General features: G+C 40.4%; 1 protein-coding gene across 4 annotated transcripts in view; it reads right to left on the reverse strand.

Moving 5' to 3' along the window:
• map3k3 (mitogen-activated protein kinase kinase kinase 3) overlaps positions 1–25,902 on the reverse strand; it is a 166,005-nt gene that overhangs the window by 118,583 nt on the left and 21,520 nt on the right. For all 4 annotated transcript variants that reach the window (XM_072249690.1, XM_072249688.1, XM_072249689.1 and 1 more), the window contains exons 2-6: positions 20,959–21,030; positions 14,875–14,996; positions 14,726–14,766; positions 5,972–6,071; positions 3,673–3,786 (exon numbers count right to left, since the gene is read on the reverse strand). In XM_072249690.1, coding sequence (XP_072105791.1) covers positions 3,673–3,786; positions 5,972–6,071; positions 14,726–14,766; positions 14,875–14,996; positions 20,959–20,962 — 381 coding nt within the window. In that variant the 5' untranslated portion in view covers positions 20,963–21,030. The remainder of the gene's footprint in view (positions 1–3,672; positions 3,787–5,971; positions 6,072–14,725; positions 14,767–14,874; positions 14,997–20,958; positions 21,031–25,902) is intronic.

The following is a 25,902-nucleotide window of genomic DNA, read 5'->3' on the forward strand; positions in this document are numbered from 1 at the left end:
GCTCCATTGTTTTCCTTATCTCTCTCTCACCTGAAGACAGGTGGCAGACCAACTGCTGATCCCACTGGTGCTAGCACAGGACAGCTACATCTTAATCTATGTGTATTCTTGTCACAGCCCCCACAGGCACCTGTGGCAATGAATTCCAGATTCACCACTCTCTGGCTAAAGAAATTCCTCCTCATCACTGTTCTAAAAGGACACTCCTCTACTCTGAGGCAGTGCCCTCTGCTCTTGGACTCCCCCACCATAGGAAACATCCTCTCCACATCCACTCTACTGAGGCCTTTCAACATTGGAGAGGTTTCAATTAGGTCACTCCTCATTCTTCTGAATTCCAGTGAATATAGGCCCAGAGCCAAACACTCCATATGATAAGCCATTCAATCCTTTTCGTGAAAGTCCTCTGAGCCTCCATTACTCCAAACATGAAGATATAAATCTACAAGTCCTCACCAAATCAACATGTACAGATTCACATGGTTTGATCAACACTGCTACTCGTGATTATCACACAATGATTGGAGCTAAAATTTCATCTTCGTGAAAAGGACAGCTTTTCTGACCTGTCTTTGGCTGCCAACTACGTCAAAACTGGTCAGATCTGACACATATCTGTGACATTAAGATGTGCTGAACATTCTCAGTAACTTTCGTTTTTTTTATTTCCAGATTTCCAGCAGCTATAGTTTTTTAAAAAAACTTTATATTTCGACTATACCAAAGAAATGCAATTCAGATCTGGCCGCACTTCTTGCCAAACTGACCCAGCATGTTAAAATTCTAGCACATATCAGCAATGTGGAAATTTGGTGAGGTTATGTACACATAATGGCAATCCAATCCAGTTAATTAGCACCTAATTAGCATGCTATTAATCAGCAAAATAAATGAAGATGTCAGCAACAGGGCTATTAGGTGCATTTGTTCATTAGTAATATGCTAATCAACAGAACTACTTAGTTCCAGATTTCACCTCAGTCTTGGCTGAAATGAAGACTAAAGAGATGAATTCTAAGGGAAAGTGAGAGTGACCATCTTTGACATCATTCACCCAACAACCAAGTTAATGGGCATCGATGAGATCATACCATGCACAAAACAAAAAATGACTGTTTTTTAAGATTAATCCAGCTCATTATGTGCAGGAGATCTCCAGAACAGAGTCCTGGGCACAATCAACTGCTTCAGAGACCTTCCTTGCACTATAACATTGGAAATGGGGATGTTCACACATGATTGCAAAGCATTCAGTTTCAATTTGAACTCCTTAGCAAATGATGTTCCTCACACCTGCATAAAGAAACCTCAAAGCAAGTTGGGCAAGTAATATTCATTCCACAAAAGTTCCAGCCAATAACCACATGCAAGAAGTCTAACCACCTATCCTCAATATTCAATGGCATTTCCTTTGCTGTATTCCCCACCATAAACTTGGGATGGCTATGAGCAAAACTTAATGGAACCTTTGACAGCAACTTTTATCTGCATAGCTTTGATTATCTAGATGAGGAAAGGCAGTAGACATGGTAGAATACCCAAAAAAAAAAAAATCAGCATGATGCATATAATCCTAACTCTAAAATTTTCTTTACTTCAGAAGAAATAGGAGGAAATCATTTGGCCCATTGTCCTTGCTTAGTCATTCAATTAGATTATGATTCAGCACCATTTTCCACTACTAAATCCACCTTCCTTGATTCCTTTATATCTAATCGTCTATCAACTTCTGTCTTGAATACATTTTTTAAAAATTAATTTACTTATTTAGAGATACAGCGTGGAACAGACCCTTCTGACCCAACCAGCCGTGCTGCCCAGCAACCCACCTATTTAACCCTAGCCTAATCACGGGACAATTTACAATGACCTATAAACCAGTACGTCTTTGAGCTGTGGGAGGAAACTAGGGCACCTGGAGGAAACCCATGCGGAGGACGTTGGAATTGAACTCCAACAACCCGAGTTATAATAGCGTCGCACTAACTGCAATGCTACCGTGGAACTCCAAACCACAGATATTTTCAAAAAGCTTCTCTTATCACCACTTCAGGAGTTTGAAGATTTACTTCTCTGTGAAGTTGCTTTCTTAGTGTGGACCCACAAAATAGTTCTATTTTGTACCAGTGAAGCATCTCATTTCAGCCTGTTTTCAGAGAGTATACTGTCCCCATCATCAAGGGGCTTTGTTTTTTCTGAGAGCTAGGTTCAAAAGAATCCTTGATGTTATCCACAACAATACTCTCAGTCAGAGACCCTACAGCTCTCTTGGGTAGAGAATTCCAATGAATTAATACCCTCAAGGCAAAGAAATTATCATCGAGTCACACACAAGCAACTATTTCAAACCATGTAATTTTGGAGCTATGTGCTGATAATTTTTTTTTAAATTCTGAATTATATTCTCCAGAATGAGATTTTATAATGCATTACTTGAAATATAAACCACACGACAGTGTGCTGGGAGCTTAAGTGAGAAAGCTACGTATCATGTTCATTACTCTGCAGACAATTTTTTCGGTCTTGACTTTGAATTAGATAGCTGCACAGTGTTTCCTTTGTAAGGAGGAAAGGCAAGGCTGGCAAAGGAATAAATACACTAGCTTTCTTTTGGTTCTTTCAGAACCTGCAAGTGGAGCACATCCAATGTAAAGATAAATTCCACAAACAGTCAGGGCAGAAGAAAAGGGACCAGTTTGTGCTACTACTGGGTTACTTTGAATGACAGGCTGAAGCATGTCCATAATAAGAGGAATTCTGAACTTGGAAAGTTCAGGAACAAAATAAACCCTGACAAGCAAGATGGACAGTGATCGGGAAAAAAGGGTGGTCTCATCAACAGCACTACTTTGCTGGTGCTCACCTAATGGTGATGGCATCTATAGGTAATTACCATATCAAAGCGCAGTATTCTTCCACACACTCCACACAAGGGGCCTAATAGCAAAAGGTGAAACCTAGCTTGCACCTCCGTGCTTTTGCTTGACTGCTTCTGTGTTGATGGGTTTAAGGTTAGAAGAGAATACTCTAAGCAGAGTCTCAACTCTGAAAAAGTTCCCACTCTTCCCCCCAACCCTGCCAAACGGGCTGCTCAACCAGAGTTCTCCAGAAGTTTGATTTTCACCATTCCATCTAGAGCAGGGGCTCCCAACCATTTTTATGCCATGGACCAATACCATTAAGCAAGGGATCCACGGACCCTAGGTTGGGAACCCTTGATCCCTCTCCAGCCATGATGCAGAGCAAAGGGTTAAAAACTGCGTGATATTAAAAAAATTGAACATTGTGTGAAATGCAAGGCTGAAATCTGGATGCACCTGTTGGCTTACTTGGTCAGGATAAGAGCTAATAAAATTATTCAACAAACTGAAGTGTTTTCAAGGGAGTGGGGTAGCTACACGACAAAGGTTCTATCAAGTCACTTTCTTCCTTTCTCTGCTGAGCTCTGCCAATCTCTTATATTCCCCACCTTCACCACTGATGAGGCCTATACGTTGTAAAGTGGACAATCAATAACACTGATGAAAGTTTTCTCAGATGTTAATATTTGAAAACAGAACTCAAATTACTGTGCAATATTTCCACAAGTTTTTCAATTTTTATCAATTTAAGGAACTAGAGTCTGCTAAGATAAACCACTCAGCTTGAAGACTGGAAAGTACGATCACTTACATGGTTTTTCTCCTGAGCTACAAGCAAAATTTTCAGACTCTTCATGCTGAAACTTCGATCAAGCAGGTCAATGGCTTTATCAAGATCATCCTGGCTTCGTAAAGCAATTAGTAACTGGAAGAGGATAGAAAATCAAACTCAATCAGTACAGATACTGTGTGTGGAATTGAAGAAGTCTTATAAAACATTAGTTCAACCACAAGCAGAATATTCTGGGGACCAGAAAAGACGAGATCTTGGAAAAAGCACAAGAGAAATTTACCAAAATGATTTTAGGAATAAAGAACTTTACTCATATGGGGGCGGGGTGGGAATAGAAAAGGCTGGTCTAGAGAATGTTGAGGAGATCTGACAAAAGCTACATACAATCATGAATGAGAGTCAAGGATCATATAATTAAGGCAAGTGTAGAAGTATCAAAAAAAAATGAAGAGATTCTTTCCTGCCCCTCAACAAATTGGTTGGGGTCTGGAATGAACTGTCAGGAGTGGCAGTCAGTCAGATTAAGCTGAGACATGAGGGTGCTAAATAAGGGTCTGAAAAGAACAAAATTTTAGGTCTATGGTGAAAGAGCATGGGAATTTGTGGCATCTGGAATGCTTATACATAGAGTTGGGATAGAATATATGATCTCAGCTATAACCATACTGAGATTCTGAGAAAATGATGCAAATATGCAGCGAACTCCAAATTAAAGAACTGTAGAATCTCTCTGATCTACAGTCTCATTGCCCTCATTTATTCAAAAAAGCATTCGTGGAAGCCTGGATTACATAAACCAGGCACAGTTGGAGACTTGAAACTTGATTTTATCACCCAGCCTTACTGCTTCTCTACAGAAGCAAGTTATCTGTGAATGTAGTAACCAGTGCCATTTACAGCACAGCTCAGGGATTGGCTTTGGCACACGCAATGAGTGTTTCTGGCTTGGAAAGCGAGCTGTTGGCATTTTTTCCTCCCCCCTCATACCTCCCCCCCCAGAGTATCTCGATTTTAAGAATGGAAAAATTAGGCTTTATTTGCACATACTTGAAGAAATAATCTAAATAGGTTAAAAAGTCATGCATTAATTGGGTATGGGATGGTATTTCAGTTAGGAAGGGAAAAGGAACACGGCATAATTCAATTTCTATCCACCAGCTGGATAACTAAGATTTTAATGCACAGGAAATTCAAGGTTAAGAAAACCAAAAAAGGGCAGAAATTGCACAGCAGCTAGACAAATGTATACAAATTTCAATTTATGGAAAAACATATGCAGAGAAAGGCACTTTTATTTCTCTAAAATTCCCTTAAGTGGTAACTGCTGCTCACTTTCACCAGCTATCATCTCAATTCCTTCAAACTTGCCTTTGACAAAAGACCAATCCAAAACATAATGGTTGGCTATATAAGCCTTGCCCACAAAATTCATCTGGAAATCTTTGACAGATGGTAAAACCTGCCTTAAACTTCACACTAGCAATACAAGAGCAGGAGTAAAGTTGAAGGAAATTATGACACGTCCAGGACTTCTTGTTGGCAGGAAGTTCAGGTCTAAAAAACCTGGAGTCATGAATTGTGAGCAGAGATAAAGTCAAGCCTGACATGCTGAAGCAAAGACCAGAACTACGGAAATGTTAAAGAAGAATTATTGAGGAGAGACCAAAGGATGGAGAGGTGAAAGTACAGGAAGCTGCCTGGGGAACTGCAGAAACTGTGCTGGGATACAGAATAATGGGCTGTTAAGGAATCATGAGACAAAGGATGAAGAGGTCGAGGACTGTATGGTGAATAGCCTCAAAAGGCAGTGAAGTTCAGTGCAACTAGGATAGAAGGTGGTTGAAGTCACGTAGAATATAATGGTGGCCAACTTTGTCTAATGCAGACTTTAGGTTATGGGCTACCATTAAACTATATAACAGGGATTCAAAAGGGAGTGTTGTGAAATGATCGTATGGCCAGATTGTCATAATTCACTCAAAAACTTTGGAAACAAAGGAAAATGACAGAGTGAAGGACAGGAATGTGACTTGGAAATATTAAAACACCAAGAACAAGGCTTTTTAAAAAAAAAGGTGGTGAAAAATGGATGGCTGAAACTTACGGGAGAGATAGAGGAGGAGAAAAAGATTACAAGACACAGGAAAGTTGTCTGAGAAGACATATTGGGTACTTCATAGAGACAACTGCTTTCATACAAGCTTGGAGAAATTTCCAGAAAGTGGACTCCAATGAAATGAATGAGAAGACAAAGGCATTAGAAGTTCACCTATGGAAATAGAAAAAAATGTTGAAGAGGTTTGAACATGGGGATTACCTCATTGTTTGTGTAGTTTAAGTCCATTTGTTGTCCAAATACCGTCTTGACTTTCTGGTGCAGTTCCTCATATTTGACTGGCCGGCTGAACTGTATGATTCTGACAATAGGACAAAACAAAAACAATTCAACATTTCAAACTGACCGCTTGAATTTTGGCAATAACAGGTAGCAATAACATCATTACAAGTTCTATGGGGATTAAGTGCACAAGAACACGAATGGTGCCAACTATTAGAAATAGTCTACACTTCCACATTTCATAATATGCTGTTTCTCTAAAACATTTACTAACAGGTATACTGGAACATTAGAAATAGGCGTGAGGGAGTCAGTCCCCCTTGTTTCTGTTCTGCCAGTAGATCATAGCTGATCTTCTAAATCAGTGCCATTTTCCTGCACTAACTTCATATTCCCTTGATTCTTTAAATATTGATACAGCTTGAATATATTCACAGCCCTTTTCCATATAGAATTCCAAATATTTATTGCCCTCTGTACGAACAAATTTTATCTCACCTCTGTCCTGAATAGCCAAATTCTTGAGACTATGAACCCTAGTTCTAGACAATTCAGCCAAGAAAACATCTACCCTAGGAGGGCCCTTAAGAATTTTATATCTTTCAATAAGTGCAACAACTCTCATTCTTTGAAATGCTGAAGGGCATTTTTCCTTATGTGGCAAGCCTACCATTCTGGCAATCAACTCGTTGAATCTTTACTATATTTTTTCTATTCCTTAGGTATGAGAACAGCTCAGATGCCGTTTCACTAGGGCTCCATATAATTGAAAGAAGTCTTTTTATTACCATATGCCAATCACCTTGGAATAAAGGCCAACTTATTGTTTGCCTTCACAATTGTTGTATCTGCAAGTTAACTTCCAGTGAGCCATGTAAAAACACAACCAGGTCCCTCTAAGTACTAACACCTTTCAAAGTCTCAATTTAAAAAAAACTGTGTTACATATTTTCAAAGTGGATGATCTTCTCCCCCCACAACATTACATCCCATTTGTTACCCATCCCCTGAAGGCTCTCTGCATACTCCTCACAGTGTCACACAGTTTTGAAAAAACTCTACTAATTATGAAGGCACAAACACAAGGAAATCTGCAGATGCTGGAATTTCAAGCAACACACATAAAAGTTGCTGGTGAACGTTCACCAGCAACTTTTATGTGTGTTACTAATTATGAAGTTCCTGTTCATCCTTTGTAATAACTCTGCACTGATAATCAAGATGCAAAGCATGACCTTAAAAAGCACAGGTCCCTATGCAAATTACAAAAGCCATTTCTCAACAGAAACAATGAAAAATTTTGTACCATATGCAGTGTATCAGAATAACTGGCAATCAAATGAGGTGAAGAACCTTCAAAGTCAAAACCCTCAATCATTGTATCAAACTATCAAGCATCAATGATACCCTCCTGCCTGTATGTTTTGGAGACATGAACAAAGTACAGTAGGCACCTCAAAGCACTGGAGATAACATTATGTCTGGAAAATCCACTCTTTTCAGCTGGAGATGAGACACTTCAGATGGTGGAATATGGAGAAAAACAAACTGTTGGAGGAACTCAGGAGGTCAGGCAGCATCTATACAGGGAAATGAACAGTTGACTTTTCAGACTGAGACACTTCATCTGGACTGAACCTTTCAGCAATCCAAATGAAGGACCTCAACTCAAAACACTGATTAGCCATTTCCCTCCACAGATGCTGCCCGACTCACTGACTTCTTCCAGAAGTTTGCTTTTTGCTCTGGTCTGCTGACCACATTGTCTGATAAATGATTTCATGTTTCAGAAGTCTGTTATGTAGGGAAGCCGAAATACAGGAAAGAATTTCTACAAGTGTGAACCAGATTACATGTTCTTAGTCACATTTAAAGTATTCAACTGATTGATTGGCGGATGGGGGGGGGGTGGAAAGAGTTGAAAATAAAGCTGAATATGTGCAAAGTAGCCAATTCAGCAGCTTTGAGAAAGGACCTACATTAGGAATTCATTGATCATTAAGCAGCTGGCCAAATTAGAAAAAGGGGAAGTTAGGTTTATGGACAATGCAATGGAAGAGAAAACCCAGTGCTCCCTGCCAGATTCACAATCATTTTGCCTTCTCTCAGTTATACGCTACCTTGGTGATCTTGAGTTTACGGAAAAGCAGAAGAGTCAGGAATCCACTCCTGACTGCCTAAAGCAACTTTCATGCAGCCATTACACTTGCATTTGTGTCCCTTTACTCAGGTACAGTGAGACAGCCACTTGCTGCTGTTATGGATGTGTGATTATTGTGGTACATAATCACAAAATAGTATAAAAATACCAGTGATCCACATGAACCGTCCTAACTTTATCCATCAAACCCTCCAATTACTACAAAAACGTTTGAGCTGATCCTGCACAAAGTGTACATCACTTCTGCAAAGCTTTTTGATTATACTATATTGCCTCACACTTTCCAATTAACTAACATACTTTCTCTTCGGAAAACATAGTATTTTTAAGAACTGCTTCCTGGATTGTGAAGTTTCTTCCAAACAAACATTCCTTACCCAGGAATCAAGAATACTGACAATTAAAGCACAACTTGACCATATCAGGTATCTATCTAGTTGGAGCATATCCACAACTCTAGAAAATGGAATTGCTGTTCCAGCTTCCAACCAGCTCAAGATAGTATAGCAATGGCAAATGTTCTATTCTGGTCCTCCAGGTATTTTTGAGGACCACTACCCATATATTAAAGACCCAGACTTGGATGTATTGATCACTTCAAAGTACTATGGATGCAAGACAGGAAAATGTAATAAAAATTAAGATAATAAATGGCTTCATAAATGGCATACATAGTAGAAACAAAGAATTTAACAGAGAACCAAGTGACTAATATGTTTTAGCAAAATACATTAAAACACAATGTAAATTAAGTGGTATAATTTTCAAATAGATTCAGGAACAGAGGGACCTGGTCACATGCAATATCTTTTTAAATATTGGAAGCCAAGGTAACTATAGGCCATCTGTGGATAACAATGGGTAGTTCTTTTTTAAGTCAATTAAGACCATAAGACATAGGAGCAGAATTAGACTATTCACTGTCCGTTCCACCATTCCATCATGGCTGATATATTATCCCGCTCAACCCCATTCTCCTGCCTTCGCCCCATAACCTTTGACACCCTTACTAATCAAGAACCTATCAACCTAAACTTTAAATATATCCAAAAACTTGACCTCCAGTCATCTGTGACAATGAATTCCACAGATTTATCACCCTCTGGCTAAAGAAATTCCTCATAATCTCTGTTCTAAAGAGATGTCCCTTTATTCTGAGGCTGTGTCCTCTGGTCCTAGACTCCCCCACTATAGGAAACATCAGCAAAAGTGGAACTTCTCAGAGGCCAAAACATTTTAATTCCAATTCCCGTTCTGACATGTCGGTCCATGGCTTAAACTTGTGCCAAGATAAGGGCACTCTCAGGGTGGATGAGCAACACCTGATATTCCATCTGGGCAACCTCCAGCCTGATGTCATGAATATCAATTTTTCCTTCCGGAAAATAAAATCTCGTTTCCCTTCCCCCCGCCTTTCTATTCTGCAGTCTGGCCTCTTACCTCTTCTAACCTGCATATCACCCTCCCCCTAGGTCTCCTCCTCCTTCCTTCTCCTCTGGTCCACTCCTCTCTCCCATCAGATTCCTTCCTCTCCCACCCACCTGGCTTCACTTATCACCTCCAGCTATCCACCTTCCCTTCCCCACCTTTTTATTCTGGCATCTTCCCCTTTCCTTTCCAGTCCTGGTGAAGGTTCTTGAACTGAAACGCCAACTGTTTATTCATTTCCATCGATGCTGCCTGACTTGCTGAGTTCCTCCAGCATTTTGTGCGTTGTATAGGAAACATCCTCTTCACATCCACTCTATCTAGGCCTTTCAATATTCGACAGGTTTTAATGAGATCCCCCCCATCATTCTTCTAAACATCAGCAAGTACAGGCCCAGAGTAATCAAACGTTCCTCATGCATAAACATTTTCTTTCCCAGGATCATTCTTGTGAAACTCCTCTGGACCCTCTCCAGTGCCAGCATACTTTTTCTTAGATGAGAAGCCCAAAACTGATCACAATACACCAGTGGGGCCTCATCAGTGCCTTACAAAGCCTCAGCATTACATCCTTGCTTTTATACTCTAGCCCTCTTGAAATGAATGCCAACATTGCATTTGCTTTCCTTACCATCAACTCAACCTGCAAATTAACCTTTAGAGAATCCCACATGAAGATTCAAAGCCACCAATTCCGTAAATATCCAAATCACTAACATGCAACAGGAGAAGAAGCAGTCTCAACATTGACCCCTGCAGAACGCAAGTAAAGATAATCTTCTATCCATGCTATCTTTCCTGTAATATCATGGGCTCTTACCTCATTAAGCAGCTTGTGCGGCACCTTGTCAAAGACCCTCTCAAAATCCAAGTACACAACATCCACCGGTTCTCCTTTGTCTATCTTGCTTGTTATTTTCTCAAAGAATTCCAACAGAATTCCCCTTGAGAAATCATGTCTATTTTCATCTATTTTATCATGTGCCTCCAAGTAACCTGAGACCTCATCCTTAATAATGGACTCCCAACATCTTCCCAACCACTGAGGTCAGGCTAATTGGCCTACAATTTCCTTGAACAGAAAAACCTACAAAAAGCAGTGGATACTGCCCAGTCCATTACAGGTAAAGTTCTCCCCACCATTAAGCACTTCTACATGGCAAAATATTGCAAATGTTGGAATACAGAAGGAAGTACAAAATTGCTAGAAATACTCAGGTAAGATAACATCTGTGTACAGAGAAATGCAATTAATATTTCAAGATGTTAAACGTTCAGATGAAGCAGTTATTGGCCTGGGACAGTGTCCCTCTTTCTTTTTCTACAGATGTTGCCTGACCTGCAAGTTATATCTCAGTTTTTATTTTGCCAGAATTGTTGTAGTTATGTGGAGAAAATGGAGTTGTTCTCTTTAGACATGTTTTAGAGAAGAATCTATGAAGGTTTTCAATCATGAAGGTTTTGATAAAGCAGATAGAGTGCTTCCAATAGTAAGAATGTCAGTATCTGGAAAATATTCAAGAAATTTGGCAAAACAGGTAACAGGGATGAATTTAAAGCTTCAATAGCTACAAAAACAAAAAAAAGGGACATTATATCCATTACAGCGATGTGGTTAAGAGGGTCAGAAATGTTTTGGGTATTTTAGGCTAGATGAAGGCAGAGGAAAGAGGAGAGGAAGTTGCATTTTTGGTTAACAGCAGGATCATCCAATGAGAGTTTATGGGTAGTGCTGAGAAATAAGAGAATGATCATATTGTTGGGATTACAACAATAATCCCAATAGGTCCCAAATAGTCCATGGGAAGTTGAGAAACACTTGTCATACAGGAAATATTCAAGTAAATGACCAAAAACTTAGAAATAATTTCTAATGAACATCTTATAAAGGGAGAGACAGAAAAATTATGGCAGGAATTCCACAGTTTAGGCCCTAGGATGCCAATTTATAAAAATCAATGATTAAAAAATGGCATAAGGTTAAGAGGCCAAAAATGGAGGAACATACTGAGGGTCATACGGCTAGTGAAGGTTAGAGAGAAAAAAAATAGAAGGGTAAAGTCAGAGACAGGAAATTCTGCAGATGCTGGAAATCCAGAGCAACACACACAAAATTCTGGAGAAATTCGGCAGGTCAGGCAGCATCTATGGAAACAAGCAAACAGTTGACATTTTGGGCTGAGACCTTTCAACAGGACTGAGTTCCTCCAGCATTCTGTGTGTGTTACTAAAGTCATAGAGACTTTAAAAAAAAATGTGTAAATTTTTACTTTGAAACACTGTTGCACAGGGAGTCAATCTAAGTTAGTGTGCATAACAGCGATGTGAATAGAACATCAGTATGAATTCAAATCTTCTGATGTCTGGTTCAATATCACCACACAGTTCATTAACCTTCATACCAGATATATTCTTCCACCTTACTTCCACAGTCAAAACAAAGTTTGCTACTAGGCAAACACTCAAAATAAAAGCATTCCAGTGCCTGTCAAACTTATCTGTCAAATTAGTTTTCCACATCGCGCTTCACGGAGGGAGATCAGTGGAGAGGGATGAATAGATAAGGGAGTCGCTTGTGGAGTGATCCCTGCGGAAAGCAGAAAAAGGGGAGGGGAGGAAAAAATGTGCTTGGTGGTAGGATCCTGTCGGAGATGGCGGAAGCTTTGGAGAATTATGTACTAGACCCAGAGGCTGGTGGGGTGGTAGGTGAGGACAAGAGGAACCCTATCCCTGGTAGGGTGGCAGGAGGATAGGGTAAGAGCAGAGGTGCATGAAATGGGATAGATGCGGTTGTGGGCAGCATTGATGGTGGAGGAAGGGAAGCCCCTATCTTTGAAAAAGGAGGACATCTTCTTCACTCTAGAATGAAAAGCCTCATCCTGAGTGCAGATGCGGTAGAGATGGAGGAATTGAGAAAAGTGGATGGCATTTTTATAAGTAGTAGGGTGGGGCGAGGTGTAGCCCAGGTAGCTGTGACAGGCCGTGGATTTGTAATGGACATTGGTGGATAAGCTGTCTCCCGAGATAGAGACAGAGAGATTGAGAAAGAGAAGGGAGGTGTGGGGGGTTGTCGGCGATAGACCAGATGAATTTGAGGACAGGGTGGAAGTTGGAGGCAAAGTGGATGAAATCAATGAGTTCAGCACAGATGCAGGAAGCAGCCCCAATGCAGTTATTGATGTAGCGAAGGAAAAGTGGGGAACGGACACCAGTGTAGGCTTGGAACATAGACTGTTCCACATAGCCGACAAACAGGCAGGCATGGCTGGGACCCATGCAAGTGGCCAGGGCTACACCTTTTGTAGGAAGGAAGTGGGAAGAGCCAAAGGAGTGAGGACAAACCATAGAAACCACAGCACAGAAACAGGCCTTTTGGCCCTTCTTGGCTGTGCTGAACCATTTTCTGCCTAGTCCCACTGACCTGCACACGGACCATATCCCTCCATACACCTCCCATCCATGTATCTGTCCAATTTATTCTTAAATGTTAAAAAAGAACCCGCATTTACCACCTCATCTGGCAGCTCATTCCATACTCCCACCACTCTCTGTGTGAAGAAGCCCCCCCTAATGTTCCCTTTAAACTTTCCCCCCCTCACCCTTAACCCATGTCCTCTGGTTTTTTTCTCCCCTTGCCTCAGTGGAAAAAGCCTGCTTGCATTCACTCTATCTATACCCATCATAATTTTATATACCTCTATCAAATCTCCCCTCATTCTTCTACGCTCCAGGGAATAAAGTCCTAACCTATTCAACCTTTCTCTGTAACTGAGTTTCTCAAGTCCCGGCAACATCCTTATAAACCTTCTCTGTACTCTTTCAACCTTATTTATATCCTTCCTGCAATTTGGTGACCAAAACTGAACACAATACTCCAGATTCGGCCTCACTAATGCCTTATACAACCTCATCATAACATTCCAGCTCTTATACTCAATACTTTGATTAATAAAAGCCAATGTACCAAAGCTCTCTTTACGACCCTATCTACTTCTGACGCCACTTTTAGGGAATTTTGTATCTGTATTCCCAGATCCCTCTGTTCTACTTCACTCCTCAGTGCCTTACCATTAACCCTGTATGTTCTACCTTGGTTTGTCCTTCCAACGTGCAATACCTCACACTTGTCTGTATTAAACTCCATCTGCCATTTTTCAGCCCATTTTTCCAGCTGGTCCAAGTCCCTCTGCAGGCTCTGAAAACCTTCCTCACTGTCTACTACACCTCCAATCTTTGTATCATCAGCAAATTTGCTGATCCAATTTACCACATTATCATCCAGATCATTGACATAGATGACAAATAACAATGGACCCAGCACTGATCCCTGTGGCACACCACTAGTCACAGGCCTCCACTCAGAGAAGCAATTCTCTACCACCACTCTTTGGCTTCTTCCATTGAGCAATGTCTAACCCAATTTACCACCTCTCCATGTATACCTAGCAACTGAATTTTCCTAACTAACCTCCCATGCGGGACCTCGTCAAAGGCCTTACTGAAATCCATGTAGACAATATCCACTTTCCTGGTAACCTCCTCGAAAAACTCCAATAGATTGGTCAAACATGACCTACCACGCACAAAGCCATGTTGACTCTCCCTAATAAGTCCCTGTCTATCCAAATGCTTGTAGATTCTGTCTCTTAGTACTCCCTCCAATAATTTACCTACTACCGACGTTAAACTCACCAGCCTATAATTTCCCGGATTACTTTTCGATCCTTTTTTAAACAACGGAACAACATGAGCCACTCTCCAATCCTCCGGCACCTCACCCGTAGACAGCGACATTTTAAATATTTCTGCCAGGGCCCCCACAATTTTAACACTAGTCTCCTTCAAGGTCCGAGGGAACACCCTGTCAGGTCCCGGGGATTTATCCACTTTAATTTTCCTCAAGACAGCAAGCATCTCCTCCTTTTCAATCTGTACAGTTTCCAACTGGTTAGCGTAACTTGTCCTCACCCTCAATAATTTCTTCTTTGGTCTAGTGGAACTTGTTCTCACTCTCAATAATTTCTCCTTTGGCCCCAACCAGTTCCCCTCCACCTCCACTCTCCTCCGCCTAGCGGAACTTGTCCTCACTCTCAATAATTTAGAGTGACTTTGGTTAATTTTAATTACATTACAAAATTGCATACCTTCTTTCACCATTATGTTCAAACTTTATTCGGACATCATTCTGAAATAAAAGGAAAATGCATTTTAATGAGGGCATAGTTTCATAAAGTCAGGAAAAGATTTGCTCCCATTCAAATTTAACATTAATGTATTCCAGTGAGGCTCTTACCTGTTTATTAGCATGGGTGTTGCCCTTGCTCTTCACACTATCATAGCCACTCATTCGACTCCTTCGTCCCATTTGCAGGGCAACAAGGTCCTTCATGATGGACTTTAAAGCTTCCTGCTCATCTGAAAACATAAAAAGTGACATTTGATATTTAACACAATCCAAAAGGCATAGTAACATCTTCCCTCTTTAGTGAAGCTACTTAGTTTTGATTAAAAACATTCCCTACCCAGCAATTCTTCTATATGCACATTTTCCCTTTTCTGCTATTTCTTTGTGAAAGTTAATATTGAATCTGTTGCCATAAGTATTTTCTTCAAGCAGCAAAGTCATGATAACCATTATCTTTACTTCCCTTTTGGTTATTTTGCCAGTTCCCTTAAATTTGTTTTCTAATTACTAACCCCAATTGGTATTAAAAAAAATCCTTTAAAGCTAATTAATTAGCAGCTCTATTTAAATCTTCATTGTAAAGAGAACAAGTCCAGTTTATAGCAACACACAAAGTTGCTGGTGAACGCAGCAGGCCAGGCAGCATCTCTAGGAAGAGGTACAGTCGACGTTTTGGGCCGAGACCCTTCGTCAGGACTAACTGAAGGAAGAGCTAGTAAGAGCTTTGAAAGTGGGAGGGGGAGGGGGAGATCCAAAATGGTAGGCGAAAAGTTGAAGAGCCGAAGAAATTACAGATGGGGAGCAGTGAGAGATGGTTTCACTGAACTCCCGTCAAAGAGAAGATTTAAACTTCTTCAGTGTAGGCATCACCGGAAGAGGCTTCGCAGTAGTGAATTTAAAAACGCAAACACGAGGAATTCTGCAGATGCTGGAAATTCAAGTAACACACATCAAAGTTGCTGGTGAACGCAGCAGGCCAGGCAGCATCTCTAGGAAGAGGTACAGTCGACAATTAAACAGCTGCAGGAAGAGGTAGCTCTAACAACAGCCCCATCCTTAGCAATAGTGGGGTCCCACATGTGGAAGCATTCAGTAAAAGGTTCAGCCAGGTGCTAAACAGATAATCCACTTGACTAGAATGTCTACCAGAGCAGGCAAAGGCCCAGCTGAAAGTTGGGCAACATTTGTGAAAAGAGAAACCAAACAAATGTTTCATGTCAGACCTCTTGCTATGCCACTCATATATATCTACCAACAATAGTGCCACCAAACCAACTTGGTACAAGACTTCTTTACAGCCATGGTAAATAAAGAGACCAAGAGCCTAATTTAAAGATGAAGCAAGAATAATTGCTTTTAACATCAAGGAACCCTGGTGAAGCTAAAATCAATGGGCATTTTAAAAGATATACACTCCAGAGGTCAGAGTCCTATCTCAGACAATGGGATATGCCTATAGTTGTCAAAGGTTAATCATTCCAACTCTAGTATATCACTGCAGGAGTTCCTCAATATGGCTTCTAATAGTCAATCCTCTTTAGCTGCTTCACCAATGAACTTCCTTCCATCACAAAGTCAGAGTGGGAATGTGTGCTGACTGCAGTGCTCAATTCCATTTGCAACTCAGCAAATTATGCAGTCCATACCTGAATGCAACAAGACCGAAATAAAATTCAGACATGGGTTTATACACTCAGTGGCCACTTTATTAGGTACACCAGTACACCTGCTTGTTAAGCAAATCAGCCAATCATGTGGAAGCACAAAAGCATACAGACATGGTCAAGAGGATCAGGTATTGCTCGCACTAGAACAACAACATTCAAACATCAAAACGGTGAACAAATGTGATCCAAGTGACTTTGATCTTGGAATGATTGTGGGTGCCAGACAGGGTGATTTGAGCATCTCAGAAACTATTAATCTCCTGGGATTTTCACACACAACAGTCTCTAGAGCTTACAGAGAATGGTGCGAAAAACAAATAAAAACACATCCAGTGAGCGGCAGTTCTGTGGGTGAGAACACCTTGTTAATGAGAGAGGTCACAGGAGAATGGCCAGACTGGTTCAAACTGATAGGAAGGCGACAGTAACTCAGATAACCAGGTGTTACAACAGTGATGTGCAGAACAGCATCTCTGAATGCACAATATGTTGAACTTTGAAGTAGATCGGCTACAGCAGCACACTGGGTTCCACTCCTGTACTTAAGATGGCCACTAAGTGTAAGTGGCAAGAAATATTCACACAGCAAATGCACCAGACAATGGCTGATGACAAGAGAAAGCCCAAACACCTAGTCTTGACATTCAATGGCATTACCAATGTCATGTATCCCACCATCAACATCCTCGAGATCACCACTGACCAGAAACTAACTGGGGAGGCCACAAACATTGTGGCTACAAGAGATGATCAATGGCTGGGTATCCTGTAACAAGTAAATAATTTCTACCATCATAAAGCCTTTCCGACATTTGCAAGGCACAATAAGGAGCACAATGAAATACTCTCCATTTGTCTAGTGAGTGCAACATGAACACACTTTGAGAAGCTCCAAATCATTTATAACAGCTGCTTATCAACAATCCTAAATATTCATTACCTCCGTCACTGGCACATAGGATTGAAGTGCATGCTCTCTACAAAATGTACTGCACTTGACAGGCCTATTCTGTTAGCACCTTTCAAACTCATAATCTCCACTACATGCAAACAAAAATATGTTTCCAATATTCTGAGAGTCATGATTATTGGACCGTATTTTATATTGGTTTCTTTCCGTTTTTTGGTGTTTTCTTTCTTGTGGCCGATTGGCGGGTGGGTGACCTATTAATTTTTGTCTGTGGGGGGGGGGATTAGGGGATTTGATACTACTGTTGCTGTTCTTTTCTGCAAGCGAGGGGATCGGGGATTTTATTGTCATTTTTTTTCTGCGAGTGAGGGTGTTGGGAATTATTATTGTTGCTGCTTTTTTCTTGCGGTGAGGGCGTTGGGGATTGTTATCATCGCTGTTTGCCCCCAAGCAAGTGGGGGGGGGGTTAGGGATTGTTATTGTTGCTGTTTTTTTTCTAAGGGGTGGGGGATTTTGGGGTCTGCGAGTTTTGTTTCTTTTTTTTTTGTGCTGGGGTGCTGGAAGAGTTAATAGATTTTCTTTCACCAACTCCTATGGTCTTTCTGTATTTCATGGCTATCTGGAAAAGACAAAGACCAGAGTTTTATTGTACATGCATGCTGTGACAATAAATGAACCTCTGAACCTTTTACAAAGGACAGGAACAGTAGGCACATTGGTTTCCCTACAAGTTACACTGACCTGACTTGGAAATACTTTACCAGTCCTTCACTGTTGTAAGTCTAAATCCTAAAACTCTCCAAGGCAGCATTGTGGGATTACATTTGCAGCAGTTTCAAGGTGATGGATCACCAAAACCGACAAGGGGCGGACAATTAGGACTTGCCTTGCCAGTGATGTCTTGATCCAGATACTGAATGAAGATATAGAAAATCCCCATGCTATCAGCAAGTGCTACTTAGACTCTTTATTGCGTCAGTCACAGCATTAGTCTGAGAGGGGAAGAGAGCAAGGAGCTTTTTCATTGGATGACAGAACATCCCACAGACCACAATCACATTATCCTGCAGCTTGCTAAACATGAAAGGAACTTTTAGATGCTTGTCAGATCATTATGGAAGGGAATTAATTCTATTTAACCTATGGCAAACTTGCCATGGGCATGCCTACTGTGCTTACTCCAATCAATGTGCCCTTCCTTATATATTATTGATGGGACCTTTGCATTTAACCTCCACTGGAAGCCAGTATGTACATCTGTTGTAACAAACAATAACTTGAGCTTTCCCTTGCAGCTCAGGGTAATTAATGAAAGGAGAATCAACTCACATCCTGATGCAATATCACATTGATTGAGTATTAAATGTAACTTTGAGGTTATTTGTCAATGTGTACACAATAACCATGTTTACAATGGTCAGGTTGCACCTTTAGTTTAATCTTTCAGTTCTACTGATTTACTGGCCTTACTTAGTTCACATCCTGCACCTTCTATTTTAAAAAAGTTGTTTATTCATTTTTCGTTACCTGAACATTGTTCACAAGGAGAGAATTCACTGTTCTTTTCCAATTGCCCTCGAGAAAATGACAGAAAGGCACCTTCGAGAATTGCTGCAGTCTTCTGTTCATGTACTCTCAAGTAGTGTTAGGGAGGGAGCTCCAATACTTACACCAAGTGACAAAGAATAAACAGCTATACATTTCCAAAACAAATAACATATGACTTGAGGGATATCTATAGGTAGTGGTATATCCACTTGTAATGGTCCTTCTTTGTAGATGTAGCCGCAAGTTTGGGAAATGTCATCAGAACAGCCTTTCTGTCGGTCTCAGTGACCCAAGAGCTGATCAAAGAAGACATCGGTTAACAGAAATCTGCCTTTTTTTTTTGGTTAATTACAGGATCACTTATGGAGGTTGTGCAGTATTTGAAACATAATATTCAAAATTTCTTGGTCATTAAAAACCAAGTCAGCAGTAAAATAAAATTGCTTTACCTTCAGAAATATATTTGCCATTTACAATGGAGTAGTGAATGCTTTAAAGAAGGAAGAGCAGCATAAAAGGTAAAGCAGTATAAATTACTAAAACATATTGTGCCAACAAGAAACTTAATTATCTGTTCTACATTGTCACCTCTGTGCCTCAGCTTTACCTGCTCAGAGCTTAATTAATATCTGGACAGGTATCTTTAAATAATGAATAAGTTTAATTTATAGTGTATTTTATTACTTTGGAATAGATTGCACATCCTGGAGCTTGACTTGAATTGCAGTGCGCCATGTTTATTAATAATCTTGTGAAGTGCTCCCCTGAGAGGCCCAGTTGTATTTATTCTTGTACACTAAATTAATTACCAAACACCCACTCTCTTCAAAGTTTGTTTTACGCAATGGTACTTACAAGAATTAGTTATTAGAAATTAAAAATTTCATCCTTTATTTTGGCATTAGTGATGGGAAAGCAAGGTGAGGGCAACATGCAGTACCCATAGCTCAGAAAGGGACAGAAGACAGGAGAACAGCACAGGCACAACTAGTTTAACTGCTGCCTCAAAGCTTCAGGGGCCTGGATACAATCCCGACCTTTTGAGCAGGCTATGTTGAGTTTGCACATTCTCCCAGTGACTGGATGGATTTCATTCACATCCCAAAAATGAGTATGTTTATAGGTTAATTGCACAGTGCAAATTGTCTATGGTATGTAGGTAAGTAGCAAAATCTGCTGTTTGGTGGGGTAAAATAGATGGCAGGTGGAGAGAATAAAGTGGGTTAGGGTAGGATTAGTATAAACATAGCTGCTCACTAGACTCACTGGACTGAAGGACCTGTTGTAATGCTGTGTCTCTATGACTGACAAGTATGGAAGGCACTCAAACAGGCATGAAAGAAGCTCAAATAATTAACCCACCACAGCAAACCCCCACCAAGTAAACAGGGCAAAGGTTAGTGTTAACAGAGATGAGACGGAGACTGCAGATTCTGAAATCTGGAGCAATGTACAAAATACTGGAGGAACTCAGTAGGTCAGGCAGCAGCTATGAAGGGAAGTGGACAGTCAAAATTTCAGGTTGAGACTCTTCATATGGACAGGTTAAAAGTTAGTGTTGTTCCTTCAAATCTCCAAACACTCAATCCGATCCCAGCCTTACATGTTGTCTGTGTAGAGTTTGCACATACTCCCCCTGATCATGTGTGCTTTTGCATTGGTTTCTACCATGTCCTTCAATGTATAAAAGACAAGCTAATAGCTGAATAGTCTTGGGTAAATTACTCCTCAGTGTAACTAAGTAGCAAAGAGAACCCGAGAGGAATCAATGGCAATGTGAGAGAGAACAAGTTGCACAACTTACAGGAAGAACAGTTACATATACACTGGACAAATGGAGATTTGTGCAATCAGGTCCATTAAGTTTTTAATTAAGGAATAGGATGGGAACCAGGAATGGGAGAACCTTGTTTTGAAAAAACAAATTGCTTGTAGATTGCATCTCAAACGCAATGTAATTTGTTGAAGTTTTCTCACAGACTAAACCAGTCTCCTACAATATGAAATACACATTTACTTATGTCCCATCAAGAAGCTAGAATTGTATGGGGAAGAGAAGCCACTTACCCATGTTTGAAGCAGGCAGGTAATGTAAATTCAATTCGCGTCTGTGTAGAACTTCTGCTCTTCAACAGGCATCTATAAAAGCAGACAATTAAGTCAGTAAACAAACAACCTTACATTAAAAAATACACTAACAGCAGGTTGTGTTTCAGTTGATTCATGGGTAACTAAGCAGTTCAATTAATTTATTTTAACTTGATCTTCATTTTTCCAATTGTTAAATTTATGTACTTCTAGACTAGTGACAAGAAAAAAATTTAAACAAAACGAGCCTGTTACTAAAGAGGCAATGATGAGAATACTAGTGACGAGCAAAGTGGTGGACACAGCCCAATCCATCACAGATAAAACCCTCCCCACCGTTGAGCATGTTTATAAGGAGCACTTTGCAGGAAAGGAATCAGAATCAGGTTTATTATCACTGGCATGTGACGTGAAATGTGTTAACTTAACAGCAGCAGTTCAATGCAATACATAGTCTAGCAGAGAGAGAAAAAATAATAGTAATAAATAAAATAACATGTAATAAACAAAGTAAATCAATTACATATATTGAATAGATTTTTTAAAAATGTGCAAAAACAAATACTGCATATTAAAAAGTGAGATAGGAGAATCTATCATCAAGGACCGCCCCACCCCCCGGGTGTCACTATCTCAGAGGACCTGCCCTGGACCCATCGTATAAATGTTATTGTGAAGAAAGCACGACAGTGCCTCTACTTCCTCAGGAGTCTGCAGAGGTTCAGCATGTCATCAAAAACTAGATGTGTAGTGGAGAGTGTATCAACTGGCTGCATCATGGTCTGGTACGGGAACACCAAAGCCTTTGAGTGGGAAATCTTATAAAAGGTAATGGATTCAGCCTGGTACTTCACGGGTAAAACCCTCCTAACATCTACATGAAATATTGACGTAGAAAAGCAGCATCCATCATCAAAGATCCTCACCACCCAGGCCATGGTCTTATCCCACTGCTGCCATCAGGAAGGTACAGGAGCCTCAGGACCCACACCACAAGATTCAGGAACCGCTATTATCCCTTAACCATCAAGCTCTTGAACCAGAGGAAATAAATTACTCAGCTCAACACTGAACTGATTCCACAACCTATGGACTCAATTCTAAGGACTCTACAACTCCTGTTCTCTGTATTTATTGCTTATTTTCTTCATTTTTTTGTATTTGCACAGTTTGTTGTCTTCTGCACACTGGATGTTTGTCCATCTTTGTCGTGTGTTTTTCATTGATTCTATTGTGTTTCTTTGTAATTACTGTGAATGCCCTCGAGAAAGTTAATCTTGGAGTTCTATATGGTGACATACAGGTTCTTTGAACTTCAAACTAGAGGTCCTAAAGGCAGATAAGCCTGTTGGTCCCAATGGGAAACAGGGTACTGAAAGAAATGGTGCAAATTACAGCATTTTGATAACTACCAAAATTCTCTAGACTACGAGGAGATCCCGGCAGATTGGAAGACAGCGAATGTCACGCCATTGCTTAAGAAGGATGTATGCAAAAGGTGGGCTAACATAGACCGGTTAGCCTAATGTTTGCTGTCAGGAAAATGCTTGGGGCTATGATTAAGTAAGAATTAGCGAATCATCTGGATAGAAGTGGATCGATCAGGCAGACACAGACCTGAAGCACAGGTCCTATACGACAAACATACTGGAGTTCTTTGATGATATTATAAATACAGTGCATAGAGGAGAAAAGGTGGATGTTGTATACTTGGATTTCCAGAAGGTATTTGATAACATGTGCATAAAGGAGTTATCCATAATCTAAGGATGCATGGAGCTGGGTGAAATGTATCAGCATGGATAGAGGATTGATTAATCAATAGCGAGCAGAGAGTTGGGATAAACAGGCATTTCTCTGGTTGACATTCAGTGATGGATGGAGTGTCATAGGGGTCTGTGTTGGGCCCTCAACTGTTCACGATATTGATTAACAATTTGGAAGAGGGGACCGAGTACAGCATATCCAAGTTTGCTGATGACACTGAATTGAGTGAGAAAAATAAATTGTGTAGAGGATGAGGACAGTCTATTTATATAGCAAAAGACTGCAGTGTGCTGGTGTGTGGAGAGACTTGGGAGTGTTTGTGCATGAATCACAAAAGGTTGGTTTGCAGGTACAACAGGTTATCAAGATGGCAAACGGAATGTTAGCCTTAATTGCTGGAGGGATTGAACTTAAAAGCAGGGAAGCGATGCTGCAATTGTACAGGGTACTGGTGAGGCCACACCTGGAGTACTGCATGCAGTTCTGGTCTCCTTACTTGAAGAAAGACATACCGCCTCTGGCGTCGGTACAGAGAAGGTTCACCAGGTTAATTCTAGAGATGAGGGAGTTAACCTAAGGAGAGACTGAGTCTGGAACTACTATACTTGCTGGAATTTAGAATGAATGAATGAGAGGGGATCTTACAGAGAAAGGATGGAGATCATATAAAGAAAGGAGGGAGGCAGCAGAAAGGAAATTATAGACCAGTTAGCCTGACCTCAGTGGTTGGGAAGACGTTGGAGTTAATTGTTAAGGATAAGGTGATGCAGTACTTGATGACACAGAACAAGATAAGACAAAGTTAGCATGGTTTCCTTCAAGGAAAATCTTGCCTGACGAACCAGTTGGAATTCTTTGAGGAGATTACAAGTAGGATAGATAAAGGGGATGCAGTGAGTGTTGTATATTTGGACTTTCAAAAGCCCTTTGACAAGGTGCCATACAGGAGGCTGCTTAGCAAGTTAAGAGCCCATGGTATTACAGGAAGGTTACTAACATGGTTAGAGCATTGCCTCCTACCAATCAGTCAGCGAGTGGGAATAAAAGGATCCTTTTCTGGTTAGCTGCCGGTGACTAGCGGTGTTCTGCAGGGGTCGGTATTGGGACGGCTTCTTTTTATGCTGTATCTAAATGATTTAGATGATGGAATAGATGGCTTTGTTGCCAAGTTTGCAGATGATGTTAAGATTGGTGGAGGGGCAGATAGTATTGAGCAAACAGGTAGGATGCAGAAAGACTTAGATTAGGAGAATGGGCAAGAAACTGACAAATGAAATACAATGTTGGAAAATGCATGGTCATACACTCTGTTAGTAGAAATAAATGTGCAGACTATTTTCTAAACAAAGAGAAAATCTAAAATAACTGAGATGCAAAGGGACTTGGAAGTCCTTGTGCAGAACACCCTAAAGGTTAACTTGCAGGTTGAGTTAGTGGCGTGGAAGGCAAATGCAATGTTAGCATTCTTTTCAAGAGGTCGAGAAAACAAAAGCAGAGATGAGCTGAGACTTTATAAGGCACTGGTGAGGCCTCACCTTGAGTATAATGAACAGTTTTGGGCTCCTTATCTAAGAAAAGCTGTGCTGGCATTGGAAAGGGTTCAGAAGGATGATTCTGGGAATGAAAAGTTTATCATACGAAGAACATTTGATGGCTCTGGGTCTGTACTCACTGGAATTTAGAAGGATGAGGGGTGATCTCATTGAAACCTTTCGAATGTTGAAAAGCCTAGACAGTAGATGTGGAAAAGATGTTTCCCATGATGGAGTCATCTAGGACAAGAGGGCACAGCCTCAGGATAGAGGGGCGTTCATTTAAAACAAAGATGCGGAGAAATTTCTTTCGCCAGAGGGTGGTGAATTTGTGGAATTTGTTATCACAGGCAGCTGTGGAGACCAGATCTGTGGGTGTATTTAAGGTGGAGATTGATAGGTTTTTCTTTGGTCACTGCATCAAAAGTTACAAGGCGGCAGGGGGTAAGGTTGAGAAGAGGAAAAAGGATCAGCCATGATTAAATGGCAGAGCAGACTCGATGGGCCAAATAGCCTAAGTCATAGGAGCAGAGTTATGGATTTACAGAAACATATAAAATTATGATTGGAATAGATAAGATTGAGGCAGGAAAGTTGTTTCCACTGGTAAGTGAGACGAGACCGAGAGAACATAATTTCAAAATTTGGGAGAATAGATTTAAGATGGAGTGAGAAGAAACTGCTTTTCCCAGATAACAGTGAATCTCTGTGATTCTCTACCCAGGAAAGCAGTAGAGGCCACCTAATTAAATATATTTAAGACACAGCGAGATAGGTTATTGCATAGGAAGGGAATTAAGGGTTATGGGGATAAGGCAGATAGGTGGATCACATTGTGACATACTCCTGCTCCTCGTTCTCATGCATATGTTAATGAGAAATGTACAATATGATAAATGTTTAAATTTAGAGTGATCAAATTTTCACCTAGTTACACCAGCTAAAATGGCTAGTCAAACTTAAATACCCAGAGACCATTTGAATTCATTAATTAAAATCTTTCCAATCCGACCATAGCCAAAATATTCATAATCCTGCTAATCCATACCCAACCCAAATCCTGACGACTCAACCCAAAATGTTGACCATCTCTCTGCCCCTACAGATGCTACCTGATCCACTGAGTTTCACCATTTTTTTTTAAAACAATAAAAAGTACTAGCAGAGGACAGCACAACCCAAGCCTCAATGCTTCATACAAATATGCACCCAATCCAAGTTTAACATAAAAATCTGGTTCAATTAAACTTGGGTTAGGTAGCTAGGTTCTACCACTGATTGCAAAAATTATTTTATTAATTTTACACCTCTATTCTTTTAAATGCTTTAGCTTATCTGGAGTTAAGAGTCCTGGTCCAAGTTTGTATATGCTACTAAGTCACAGCATTCCACACTACACAATCCTTTAACTCATACTTTATATAACAGCTTTTACCCCTCCGCCAGATTTCTGTATGATCTATGAACCCACCAACTCACTATGTCTTTTACACCATTTACTCTTGTAACTTATGTCTTGCACAAACCACAAATTTCATGATGTCAGTGATAATAAACTTGTTTCTGAAGTCACTAAGTTTTAATCAGAAAGCTCAAGATAATTTGTTGTAAACAATGGTTAATA

This window comes from Mobula birostris, chromosome X (assembly GCF_030028105.1).
Source record: "Mobula birostris isolate sMobBir1 chromosome X, sMobBir1.hap1, whole genome shotgun sequence".
In the NCBI taxonomy this organism is placed as follows: domain Eukaryota; kingdom Metazoa; phylum Chordata; class Chondrichthyes; order Myliobatiformes; family Myliobatidae; genus Mobula; species Mobula birostris.